This window comes from Lissotriton vulgaris, chromosome 2_1, assembly GCF_964263255.1.
Source record: "Lissotriton vulgaris chromosome 2_1, aLisVul1.2, whole genome shotgun sequence".
NCBI lineage: Eukaryota > Metazoa > Chordata > Amphibia > Caudata > Salamandridae > Lissotriton > Lissotriton vulgaris.
Window position 1 is genome coordinate 321,627,626 of NC_141687.1, and position 12,755 is coordinate 321,640,380.

Sequence of the window (12,755 nt, forward strand, 5' to 3'; positions counted from 1 at the left end):
TGCCAGGTGACTCCGATTGACCTTGGTTTGATGTGTATCTGTCGGATCAAACCTGAACTCCACTGGTTGCCTTGTGGAAACTGTGCTTGTTTCCAGTCCAGGGAAGACCTGGCTTGGCAGGTCGAGCTGTACTGTTCCCATGAGGAACAGGGCCAAGACTGATTTGTATATGGCTGGGTCTGAACTGGGGTGGCGAAGTAAACTAATGGAGGAAAATAAGAGTGACAAGCAAGTGACATTGAACCTAAGTATCATTCCAAGACCGCTGCTTTACCTCCATGTGAAAAGCCATTAGCAGTGTCGGCTTAGCATCCTGGGCAAAATATTTACTCTCTCTCTGTGCCTACCATAAATGAATGTGTCCTTAACTGGTGCTCATGAAAAGTGCTGGTGTTGATGATTAAGTACCGGTGCTGAGTACTGAAAAACAATATTTCCTTATTTCAAATGATAGTTTCTATGGGAAACCCATGAGGGAGCTACACATGCGACCACTTTCTGAATATGGAATTTTGTCTATGTTACAGAAATCTAAAGCTTTCCTGGATCTCCCATGGGTTTCACACTGGTTTCCACCACAAACTGGAAGTAGGTTGGGAGCACATAAAATAGAACTATTGGGCTACCTCTTTGATAAATGCCAAAACCTTCATGCTGGAAAGATGGTGACTTTTAACACAGCTAACCGTTTGTTGCCCTGGAAGTGTTTAAAAAAATGCATAGTTTGTGTGGTTGAAAAACCTTATGTTATTGTGTACACCCAGAAAGAACCTCCCTATGCGGCTGAAAAATGGGCATTCCAAGGAGCTACGGTCCAACATCTAGTATGTGGAGGTGAAGTACATTTGAAACTCCCACTGGCAACTCAGGTGGTAATTCAGAAGTAATCCCTGAAATGTATGGGATGACTCAACTCACTGACAGAACAAACACCACTGTGGTTAGGGGATACAGTGAGACAAGTCAATCAATCAATCAATCATAGCATTTGTAAAGCGCACTACATACCTGTGAGTGTCTCAAGGCGCTGGGGGGTGTGGGGATGCTGCTACTGTTCGAAGAGCCAGGTCTTGAGTCTCCTGAAGGTAAGGAGGTCTTCTGTCTGCGTAGGTGGATGGGGAAGTTGTTCCACGTCTTGGCGGTGAGGTGGGAGACTGATCTGCCACCGGCGGTCACTCTTCGGAAGCGGGGGATGGTGGCTAGAGCGTGGTCTGCAGAGCGGAGCTGGCGGGCCCGGGGTGTTGAGGCCGGGTCGGGTGTTGAGGTACGCTCGTCCGTTGTCGTGGAGTGCTTTGTGTGTGTGTGGGCGAGGAGCTTGAAGGTTATCCTCTTGTTGATGGGGAGCCAGTGCAGGTCTTTCAGGTGGGGTGTGATGTGGCTGCAGCTGGGGATGTCGAGGATCAGGAGTGTGGAGGCGTTCTGGATGCATTGGAGTCGTTTCAGGAGTTTGGCCAGGGCTCCTGCATAGAGTACATTGTCGTAGTCCAGTCTGCTGCTGACGAGGGCCTGGGTGACTGTCCTTCTAGTTTCAGTGGGATCCACTTTAAGATCCTGCGAAGCATGCGAAGGGTGTTGAAGCAGGAGGAGGAGAAGGAATTGACCTGCTTTGTCATGGAGAGTGTGGATTCGAGGATGACCACCAGGTTTTGTGCATGGTTGGTGGGTGTAGGGGGTGCTCCTAGTGCCATTGGCCACCAGGAGTCGTCTCAGGCTGTGGGGGTGAAACCGAGGATGAGGACCTCTGTCTTGTCCGAGTTCAGCTTCAGATGGCTGTTCCTCATCCAGTCGGCGATGGCCTTTATTCCTTTGTGGAGGTTGGTGTTGGCGGTGTGGGGGTCCTTGGTGAGTGAGAGGATCAGCTGGGTGTCGTCGGCATAGGAGATAATGTTGAGGTCGTGCTGTCAGGCGACGTGGGCGAGTGGTGCCATGTAGACTTTGAACAGCGTTGGGCTGAGGGATGAGCCTAGGGGTACGCCGCAGATGATCTCGGTGGCTTTGGATTGGAAGGGGGGAGGCAGATGCTCTGGGTTCTCCCGGAGAAGAAGGAGGTGGTCCAGTACAGGGCCTTCTCTTGGATTCCGGCCTCGTGGAGGCGTGCTCTTAGTGTGCGGTGGCAGACTGTGTCAAACGCGGCTGACAGGTCCAGGCAGATGAGGGCTGTGGTTTCTCCGTTGTCGAGCAGGATCCTGATGTTGTCGGTGGCGACGATGAGGGCAGTTTTGGTGCTGTGGTTGCTGCGGAACCCGGACTGGGATGGATACAGGATGTTATTCTCTTCGAGGAAGCAGGTCAGTTGTTTGTTGACTGCCTTTTCGATGACATTCGCCGGGAACAGGAGCAGGTAGATGGACCAGAAGTTCTTGAGGTCCTTGGGGTCTGCCTTGGGTTTCTTTAGTAAGGCGTTGATCTCTGCATGCTTCCAGCTCTCCGGGAAGGTCGCTGTCTCGAAGGAGATGTTGATGGTTTTACGGAGGTGGGGTGCGATGATGCTGCTGGCTTTGTTGAAGATGTGGTGTGGGCAGGGGTCTTCCAGGGATCCGGAGTGGACGGTATTCATGATCTTGATGGTGTCGTCGTCGTTGATGTTGGTCCAGGCGAGCAGGCGGTTGGTGCGGGTGGTGGTTGTGGAGCGGGGGTGTCGTGGTTGCCAGGGAGGTGATGGCGTCAAAGCTGTCGTGGATGTCTGTGATCTTGCGATGGAAGTTAGCCAGCGAGTTGCATTGGTCTTGTGACGGTGGGATGTCGTTGGTGTTGGAGCTGGGGTTGGAGAGTTCTTTCAAGATGCTGAAGAGCTCTTTGCTGTTGTGTGCGTTGTTATCTATGCGGTCTCTAAAGGTGGTCAATTTGGCAGATCTGATGAGTTGGTGGTGTTGGCTGGTGGCGTTCCTGTGGGCTGAGTAGCTTTCCGGTGTTCTTTCGGGGGTCCCATTTTTTTTTTTTTTTTCGTCAGGTTCGCTTGGAGGCCTAGGGGTCTTCAATGAACCAGCTGGCTCTCTTGCTGGTGTGGGTGTTGGGGGCTTCTTGAGAGGGGCGAGGGTGGTGGCGCAGTCTTTGATCCATTGTCTGAAGCTGCGGGCTGCGGTGTCGGGGTGGGTCAGGTCCGCGGGTGGGCTCTGAGCGAGGGTAGCGGTTAGCTGGTCCTCTGTGATCTTGCCCCAGTTGTGACAGGCATCTGCTGGGTGTGGAGGTGTGTGGTGGGTTTCCGGAAGGTGAAGAGGATGCATCGGTGGTCGGTCCAGTGGAGTTTGGTGGTGCGGTCGAAGAAGACACGAGTGCTCACTGAGAAGATGGGGTCAAGCGTGTGGCCGGCGGAGTGAGTGGGTGTTGTGATGAGTTGTCTGAGTTTGAGGTTGCAGAGGTTGTCGATCAGGGTGTAGGAGTTGGCGTTGTTGTTCACAAGGTGGAAGTTCAGGTCTCCCAAGGAGGATATAGTCCGTGGAGGCGAGGGCATGTGTGCTGATGAGGTCGGTGATGGAGTCGATGAACTGCAGTTGGGGTCCGGGGGGTCTGTAGATGAGGGTGCCTCTGAGGGTGGTGTTGGGGTCGGTGTGGATCTGGAAGTGCAGGTGTTTGGCGGTGTTGAGGGTGTTGTCTGCGTGTGTCGAGCTTTTGAGAATGTTCCTGTGGATTATGGAAATTCCACCTCCTATTCCGTTGGTGCGGTCCTTGTGGGTGATCTTGAAGCCTTCGGGGATGGCTATGGCGATGTCAGGTGCCAAAGAGGAGGTCAGCCAGGTCTCAGTCAGGAAGGCGACGTCTGGGGCATTGGTGTCGAGTAGGTCCCAGAGTTCGACGGCCTATTTGCGGCGGAGCGGTGTTGAGCAGGATACATTGAGGAAGTTGGGTTCCTTGTTGGGCGGGACGGATGCTGGTGAAGCTGCAGTTCCGGCAGAAGAAGGGTCTTTGGGTGTGTTTTGGGGCGGCCTGGCAGCAGGTGCAAGATCGTCCAGCGTTGAGAGCGTGGAGAGTTCTGGAGTCGTAGCGGAGGCGGGCGTCATAGTGTGTGCTGGGGCCAGGGGTCTTGGCACTGGGCGTGGTCAAGGCGCGGACGGGCGCAGAAGGGCTTGCCTTAGGCGCGCCAGCAGCACGCACGCTATGCGGCCTCCATTTGAGGGGCTGTGGGAGGGAGGAGCAGCTGGGAGGTGGGAGCGGGGTGGCGAATGGGTTTGGAGGGTGGCGGGGCCACAGGGGATGCAGCAGCGGGAAACTTAAGGGGGGTGCGGGTGGGGGTCACAGAAGGCAAAAGGGACAACAAGAGAAGGGGGCACAAGGGAGAAAACAGATGCAAAAAAAACCAGTGGGGGCACAGAGATATAGGCAGAAGCAGTACGAGGCAGGCAGTACAGAGGCAAAAATGAAGTAAAAAGCAAAGCGCAGGCGGTATACCGGTCAGCGGGCGGCGGCAGCAACGGTGCTCAAGTCACACAGGGGGCTGCGTGGCGGTGAGGGGAGCGACCTGTCTGGTGACAGGGTCAAGTGGCTGCAATGGATGGATTTCTGGGCCGGAATGCCATTGGTATCTCTACTCTAAGAGACCTAATGGAGGGGATGATATTTATATTTTACAAGACCCTACAAAGACAGTTCGCATTACACCATAGCCAATTTTATTGTTATTTACAATTTAGGCATACCCTGATGCCATACATAGCGAATCAAACAGACCTTGGAGGTGAAAATATTTAAGGACGACTTGACTAACCACAAAGTGACACACTGCTCTACATTGTCGCACCATGCAACAGACCCTTTTGGAGCTCTTCTTTCAGCCTGAGAGTGGTATGTAGACACTCTTACAGGTGAAAAGTGGCTGGAGGCCAAAGAGGCCCCCCACCACTTGGCAGCCACAACAGGCTTCGCCTAATACACCTAAAGTATCTACATAGGGTATACTTCAGGCATTGTACGCTGTCGAGGATGGGGGTAATCCAATCCTCTACTTGCTTCAGATATCTGATTGGGGCCGTATCCTTTCCTGTTTGGGTTCGTCCTGGGATGGACAATACTATTAGACCCAAAGTTAGTATACCTACACATTCGCTCAGACTTAGATGGCTTGCCATAAATTAACACTACTTTGGCGGGGGCTCATGGTGGTGAAGTATGACATCGCCCAATACTGGAAAGCCAATCATCCCCCTTCCTTGGAGGAGTTGCGGTAGGGTTAGACCGCTGCATGAGTGTGGAGACACCGGAGTATGAAGCTAGGGGCTGCCCCCATAAACACACAAGAGCTTCTTCATCATGCGACCACTTACAATATCAGGGGAGGGGGTGGGAGACTTGTGAGGAGTGTGGAGTTGATAATGGGGGAGTAATATGGGGTTGCACATCTTGTTCCTCTTCTTTGACTTTGGTCCTAAAATTGTTTTTTTCTATTATGTTCGACTTTCTTACTATACAAAATCCAATGAAGTATGTCATAAAAAAAAATCTTAAGCTTTATTTTTAAAAAGCTCATGCACAAAGGTGAAAAAACACCCCAGGAGTGATTTGGTTAATGTGCAGGTTAATGTAAGCAATTCTGTGCCGGCATACCTCACTGAAACATTACAAATAAAATATTTTGCTCAAGTGGCGATTTTGCGCCAAAATGCAGAAACTAAGTAGTGATTTACATTTTTTTTCATTCAAACTGAATGTGCGATTGGAGCTAATGTAGACTTGCTAAGTGTGTGCATGTAATAAATTTACAGCTGGGAAACTTCGCCACAAAAATGAAGTATATAATTATGCCCACTCTGGGAGCGCTGCCCTACCACGACCAGGGTCATAAAAGAATGGTTGCAACTTAAAAATGCACGTGTGACCGAGCCCTTCAGTGCCAAATATTTGATTGGTCCATTTTTGTATCCTATGGAGCATCCGTTTGCTAGTAGGGTGGTAAAAATCAACTGCTGCCCATCTCCATGGATAGCCTTTTGATATTTACCTAAAACATCTTCTTTGGTCGATTTTCCCATCAGGAGTCTTGCCCACCGTGATATCAATCCCAGACCTCATCCTGTCCCGCAGGAACTGCGGCAAGTTCTTCTCGATGTCGAGGATAGTCATGGCTCTCTGTGAAAGAAAGTCTGATTAGCAATAGTCGGGTTGAAGATGGCAGGAGTTAAACAGATAGAATACCTTGGATTATATGCCTCCTCATAGCTTTTCTTCTCAATGCTCACCGTCATTTCTGGTTTCCTGCCTTCTCAACTTGCCTTTTCAGGTCTGTCTACTGACAACTTTATCTGTCTCTCCCCCCTCATGCCTTCAAAAAATTTAAGGATAGTAATACATACATAACAAATATAAACATAGAGGCTTTGGGTCAGCCGTCTTTATCCATTGGTCTCTTCAGCTGTTACTCACAGAGCAACAGTGAGTCAACTTCCGTCATTGTACACCAGAAATCCTCCAGCACACGCCCACATGTAATAACATAACATCAATCAAAAGTTATCAGCTATCTTTTCCTTTTATTGATTTGTGGTCTTTTGTTCAGTTGTAATAATCCTTAGCCACAAAAAGCCAACACATGTTTCGCCGCTGAATGGGAAATGTTCTGTGACTTCCTCAGGGCTAAAAATGACCAGAAAAAACACATTCTATTGTAATGTATTACATTATATTTGCGTGTCATTTCTATAGCAATATCGTGACTTCTTTGTTGAACGTCATCCAAGTTTAAAGATCTCAGCGGTGTTCAAGTAGTGCAAACCCATGTGCATAATGTAAAGTACGTGCCAGTCTAGGGCACCAGTGCAAATGTAGAATAGTTTCATGATCTTAATTAAGAGAGTCTCTTTTTCATATTTAAACGAATGTCTCTGCCAATCAAACGGTTAGTGCATATGATAGTTATGCCTCCTTTTCTATGACATATTAGATTCGTACAGTGAATTGACGGTGACAATACCTTAATGCAGGTATTTTTCCTTGTATTACCTCTTCATGTGCCTTAAATAAGATTAGACTAATGATAGTATCTGCCATGAATTCTATAGCATGAAATGTGCCTATTCTTATACTGCAGTAAAATAATAAGTAAGTATAAGGCAATACCTATATGTTCTCTCAATAAAATCCTATTGCAAAAAGATGAAATATGGAGCCCAGCCCACAGCGTCAATGCCAAATATTATCATGAAATACATCCAATTGCTTAACAACCAAAATCAGAATATTACCACTGGGGCTGACATAATCGGTTGCACTTCCGTCCCGCTATTGTCATGCTAGTTTATTTCAATCCTCTTATCTTTCTTATTTTAAGACTGTCATTCTCCCGTTGATAATTTTCAATGGGCGAGAATATTCTTAGTTTAAAACTCCACCGTACGGACTCAATTAATTTTATGTCAAAGGCCCGGAGGCCAACATTATGCATATCCCTTTTATTCCTGCCCAAACACAGCAGCAACAACACTATAGAACTTAGAATATTACCAAAACATTCCAGAACTTAGAACATGTATAATACTCCAAGCAAAGCAGCCATCTTCCTCTTTTGTTGCTGCTCGAACACAAGATAAGTACTCTTTATAAGTGCTGTTTATAAATTCGATTTTAAAGTAAATCATTAGTAATTTTACCCAGAGATAAATAAGGGTTTTTGGGATAAGATGACTGGAGTAAGGATTTAAAGGGAAATGTATTTTTAATGAGTATTTTATGTGAAAAATGTTTGTAACAGGAAGGAAAAACGGATGTAGTCTTAAACATCTTTAGAATAATGCCGTGGTTTAAATAATTTTTTTAAATTCATTGGGTTACCGTTCATTTGGTTCGGGAGTTGTCAGTTGGCAAGCGTGTGGGTCCTCGAGCTTGTAGCATACGTTGGACGCGTCGCGTGACAGGGCTCGCGCGTGAGCGCTTCAAAGGAAGTGTTGATCGGCAAGAGTTCTGACGCGATTTCAGACTCGCGCTGAAACTAAGGAAGTGTGTCCTGAAGGGGCCGCCGTACGTACGTAACGTGTGGCGGCCATTTTGTGTCTTTGGGAAACATCAGGTTTTCACAATAGGAACGTGATCGGCCATGTTTTGGGGAGTTTTGATCGTCTGACTGATTATTGTCAGTTTCAGTCAGACGAAGTTCGTGGGTTCAAGTGGAGTGTGTCGCTTTGAGGTAGAGGTGTTTTGAGAGTTTTAGGAGAATAATAGAGTTAGATTTGTGGAATTTTTCACTATTAGACAGGAATTCTCAAGGAAGGTATAATTAAAAATGGAGAATGAGGAGTTAGGTTTCGAAGAAAGAATGAAAGGTTACATGGAAAAGATGTTTGGCGAGTTTAGTGCTTCCTTGGAGAAAAGGATAGAAAGCACTATTGGGAAGAGAAGTAAAGAAGGAGAGAAAAGCCAAAGGTCTGGAGAAGAGGATGGTTTTTATACCTCTGAGGAAGTGCAGGTAGTGGCAGGTACTTCTGGTGGTGCATCTAAGAGGAAGGAAAAGAGGAAAAATGTGATAAAAGGAAAGACATCTAAGGAGAAGGATAATAGAGAGCAAAAGGAAAAGGCTATAAAGGCCAAAGTGAGTGCTATAAAGGCACAAAGGAAAGGACATAGCTCTGTGGCGTGCGATAGTAGTTCTAGTGGGGATGTGGAGCTTACTTGTAGCTCGAGCTTGGAGGATTCGGATGTAGAAGAAGTAAAGGTTAAAAGGAGGAAGTTAGATGACCAGATTAAATTGGAATATGAGGATTTTGTTGACCCTCAAGGGGATCAAATGTTTGATCCATTACTAATACAGCATCCATTGTCACCACAGTGGTCCCCAGTAGAGCATGTTGCTAAATATATTCGTTATTGGATCAGAAAGGAGATGCCAAAAGAGATAAGAACTCGACTGAGGTCTGAGTGTCCGAGGCCATCCCTAAATAGTAAAGTGGCTTTCACTCCGGAATTGGACCAAAAGATTCTGACATTTATTAATAACAAAGGGGGAAGAGACCCTAGAAGAGGCTTGGATAAAGGCCTGAAAGGATGTCAGGATCGAATGCTGGATATTCTGGGTCCATTAACAAAGATTTTTGATTGGTGCGAAGAAGCACATACCAACAATACTGGTGTTGACATTAGTGAAATGCGTCAGTGGGTGCAACGTGCAATTTGTTTGCTAGGGAATGCCAATGCGGCTCTCTGTCAGGAGAGGAGAAAGAGTATCTTATTCAAGATCGATCCGAAACTTGCAGATTTGGCTGACAAGGAGTTGGGTGAACAGAGCGATGGGCTGCTGTTCAGTGACGACTTTGTCAAAGATATGGCAAAGTACGTAGGAACATTTAATTCTTTACAGAAGGCTCAGAAAGATATGAGACGTGTTTTGGTTCGGCCGGGAGGACAAGGGGTCGGTTCCCCGGCCGAGATTTTGGATTTACCAGAGGTTTTTATGGTAGAGGAAACAGGCCCTTTGGATCAAGTTACGGATATGGATTTGGTTATGGAAGTGGAGGAGGATATGGATTTACAAGGTCCGATCAAGGAAGTTTCTTCCCGCAAAGACAGAGGGGGAGAGGAAGAGGTCCAAGGTCGGATAGGAGACTGAGAGGACTTTCAGGTAAGTCTCTTACAAGACCCTTTATTTATGGAAGTAAAATTGGGCGGCAGACTAGCCCAGTTTGTTTCCAGATGGCAGGAAATAACACAGGATCCATGGGTTTTGGAAACTGTGTTTGGTTACAGGATAGACTTTATCAGTACCCCGGTTCAAACGAGGGTTCCAAAGATATTAAGATTTTCAGTGGAAATGGAAAGGTTGGTAACAAAAGAAGTATTAGAGTTGGAAAGAAAGGGTGCAATAGAGCTTGCAGGAGAAGTACCGGGTTGCTTTATAAGCAACTTATTTCTTGTAGAGAAGAAGGACAAGAAGATGAGGCCGGTAATCAATTTGAAGGAATTGAACGATTGGGTTGTTTACAACCATTTCAAAATGGAGGGGATTCATATGCTAAGGGATCTGTTGAGAAAGGGGGATTGGTTAACGAGACTGGATTTAAAGGATGCTTACTTAACAATTCCAATGTGCCAGGATCAAAGGGATTTCCTTCAGTTCAGGTGGTTGGGAAGGCGCTGGAGGTTCAAGAGTCTCCCTTTCGGTTTGACATCAGCTCCGTGGTGCTTCACCAAGGTGATGTGGCCGATTGCGGCTTGGCTGAGGTCCAGAGGAGTTCGTCTAATAGTCTATTTGGACGATATATTGATAATGGCAGAAGAGAGGAAGTTGGCAAAGGATCATACGGATTTTGCAGTGAGAGTAATAGAGGATTTGGGGTTTGTAGTGAACAAGGAGAAGTCGTGTGTGGATCCAAAACAGGTGATGAACCTTTTAGGTTTTCAGATACGGACGTTGGATTGTGTGTTGAGGTTGCCAATGGAGAAGGTGAGGAAGATCAGGAAAGAAGTGAGGAGAGTGAAGTCGGCGGACTGGATTACTTTGAGGCAGTTAGCGCGACTGTTGGGTCTTCTATCTTCTTCAATTCAGGCGATATTCCCTGCTCCCCTGCATTATCGTGCGTTACAGAGATTGAAGGCAAGGTATTTGAGGAAGGATGTGAGGTATTCTCAGAAGGTTGTGATAGATCAGGAGTCTCAGGAGGAATTGGAGTGGTGGTTGATGAGTCTGGATGCTTGGAACGGTCGAGCAATATTTGGGTCAATGCCAGAAGTGGAGATAGAGTCGGATGCGAATTTAAGCGGATGGGGAGCGAGATGTGGAGAGACATCAACAGGGGGGCAATGGTCGAAAGAAGAAGGATTAATGCACATAAATTGTTTGGAGTTGCTGGCAGGTTCCTTCGCAATAAAAAGTTTTGTGAAGGACAGAGTCAAATGTTGTGTTCTTCTGAAGATGGACAATTTGTCGGCGGTTCAGTATGTAAACAAGATGGGTGGTCCTCGGTCAAAAGGATTGGCGGAACTTGCAAAGGAATTTTGGAAATTTTGTCTGGAGAGAGAGATTGTAGTTCAGGCTCAGTACATACCAGGGTTGAGCAACGTAGAAGTGGATTGGTATTCAAGATACCTGAGGGATGCGAGCTGTTGGAGGTTGAAGAGAGAAGTGTTTTTGAGTCTGGAGAGAATGTGGGGACCTTTGAGTGTGGATCTGTTTGCAGACAGGTTGAACACCCAATTGAAGGAGTTTTACAGTTGGATGCCGGATCCGGAGGCAAAGGGAGTGGATGCCTTTCTGCAGACTTGGAAGGGGGGAAGGAGTTATGCGTTTCCCCCATTTTCTATGATTCAGAGGGTTTTGAACAAGGTCAGAAGGGAGGAGTCAGAGTTGGTTCTGATAACTCCTTTCTGGAAAGCTCAGGTATGGTTCCCGGATGCAATGGATTTGTTGGTGGAGAACCCGGTAATTCTGCCAGATTGCAGGGACATATTGATGGATGTTCAGGGGAACTTTCACGACTTGGTGGTCACAGGACAACTGAGTTTGATGGCTTGGTTGATTTCAGGAGAGTTTGGCAAGTGCAGGGTTTATCAAAAGAAGCTGAGGAGCTTGTCTCAAAGTCATGGTGGTCTAAAGGGACATCTAGGGTATATGAGTCAGCGTGGAGAAAGTGGAATGGTTGGTGTGTTGAGAGGGGTTTGGATCCCATTTCAGCACCTGTGGTAGAGGTAGCAAATTATTTGTCAGGTCTTTTTTGTAGTGGTTTAGCGTATAATTCAGTTAATCTAAGTAGGTCTGATATTTCAGCAGGGCATGGTCTGGTGGATGGAGTTCCAGTTGGTTAGCATGTCCTGGTCAGGAGGTTGGTTAAGAGTGTTAGGGTGGTTATTCCGCCGAAGGCTAAGTATGATTCACTTTGGGACGTTACTTTGGTGTTGAGGGAGCTTGAAAGTTGGGGGTCAAATTAAGGGTTGGATTTGAAATACTTGACTTGGAAGATGACAATGCTGTTATGTCTGGTTTCGTTTAGGAGGGTGTCGGATATTAGGGCTTTGGATGTTAATTCTAGGTTTTATCAACCAGAGGGAGTGTGTTTTGAGGTTAAAAGAAGGACGAAAACGATGTCAAGAACAATTTTTTATCCTTTTTTGGAGGGAGAGAGTGTTTTGTGTGTGGTTAAGTGCCTGAAGGAGTGTGAAAAAAGGACTTCTGCTTTGAGGGATGCAGATTGTAAGCAGTTATTGATTTCTTATGTAAATCCGTATAAGGCTGTGTCTACTCCTACTTTGGCGAGATGGGTAAGAAATGTGATGGTCAAGGCAGGGGTGGATATTAGTGTTTTCGGGTCCCATTCGGTAAGAGGGGCTATGGCTAGTAAGGCCTTTGTTAAAGGTTTTAGTTTGGGCGGAATTTTAAAGGCAGCAGATTGGTCAAATGACTCGCCTTTTCGTAAGTTTTACTTTAAGCCTGTGGAAAATGTTTTAAGTAAGGTTTTGGAAGAACTTTGAACATGCATAATGTTGGCCTCCGGGCCTTTGACATAAAATGCAGATTTTCCACAGTTTTAATGTAAAGAAAATCATGATTTTATTAAAAAAGGCACGGAGGCTAATATTATCCCTCCGCTGTGCCCGCCCTGTAATTAATTTTGTTTGATTTATTTTGAAGGATGAAGCTGAAGAAGTGGATGGAGAGGATGTTCAAGGATGGAAAGAAGAAGTCGAAGAGGAGTTTAAGGAAGTTTGGAGTCGGTGGAATTTATTTATGGACTTGTTATTTATTGTTTTTACACATTCGCAGTCACAAAAGAGGAAGATGGCTGCTTTGCTTGGAGTATTATACATGTTCTAAGTTCTGGAATGTTTTGGTAATATTCTAAGTT

The 12,755-nt window shown here is 46.5% G+C and overlaps 1 protein-coding gene across 1 annotated transcript in view; it reads right to left on the reverse strand.

Moving 5' to 3' along the window:
- LOC147730264 (transient receptor potential cation channel subfamily V member 1-like) overlaps positions 1-12,755 on the reverse strand; it is a 460,470-nt gene that overhangs the window by 22,933 nt on the left and 424,782 nt on the right. Inside the window, exon 14 of the mRNA XM_086955033.1 lies at positions 5,933-6,060. Coding sequence (XP_086811159.1) covers positions 5,933-6,060 — 128 coding nt within the window. The remainder of the gene's footprint in view (positions 1-5,932; positions 6,061-12,755) is intronic.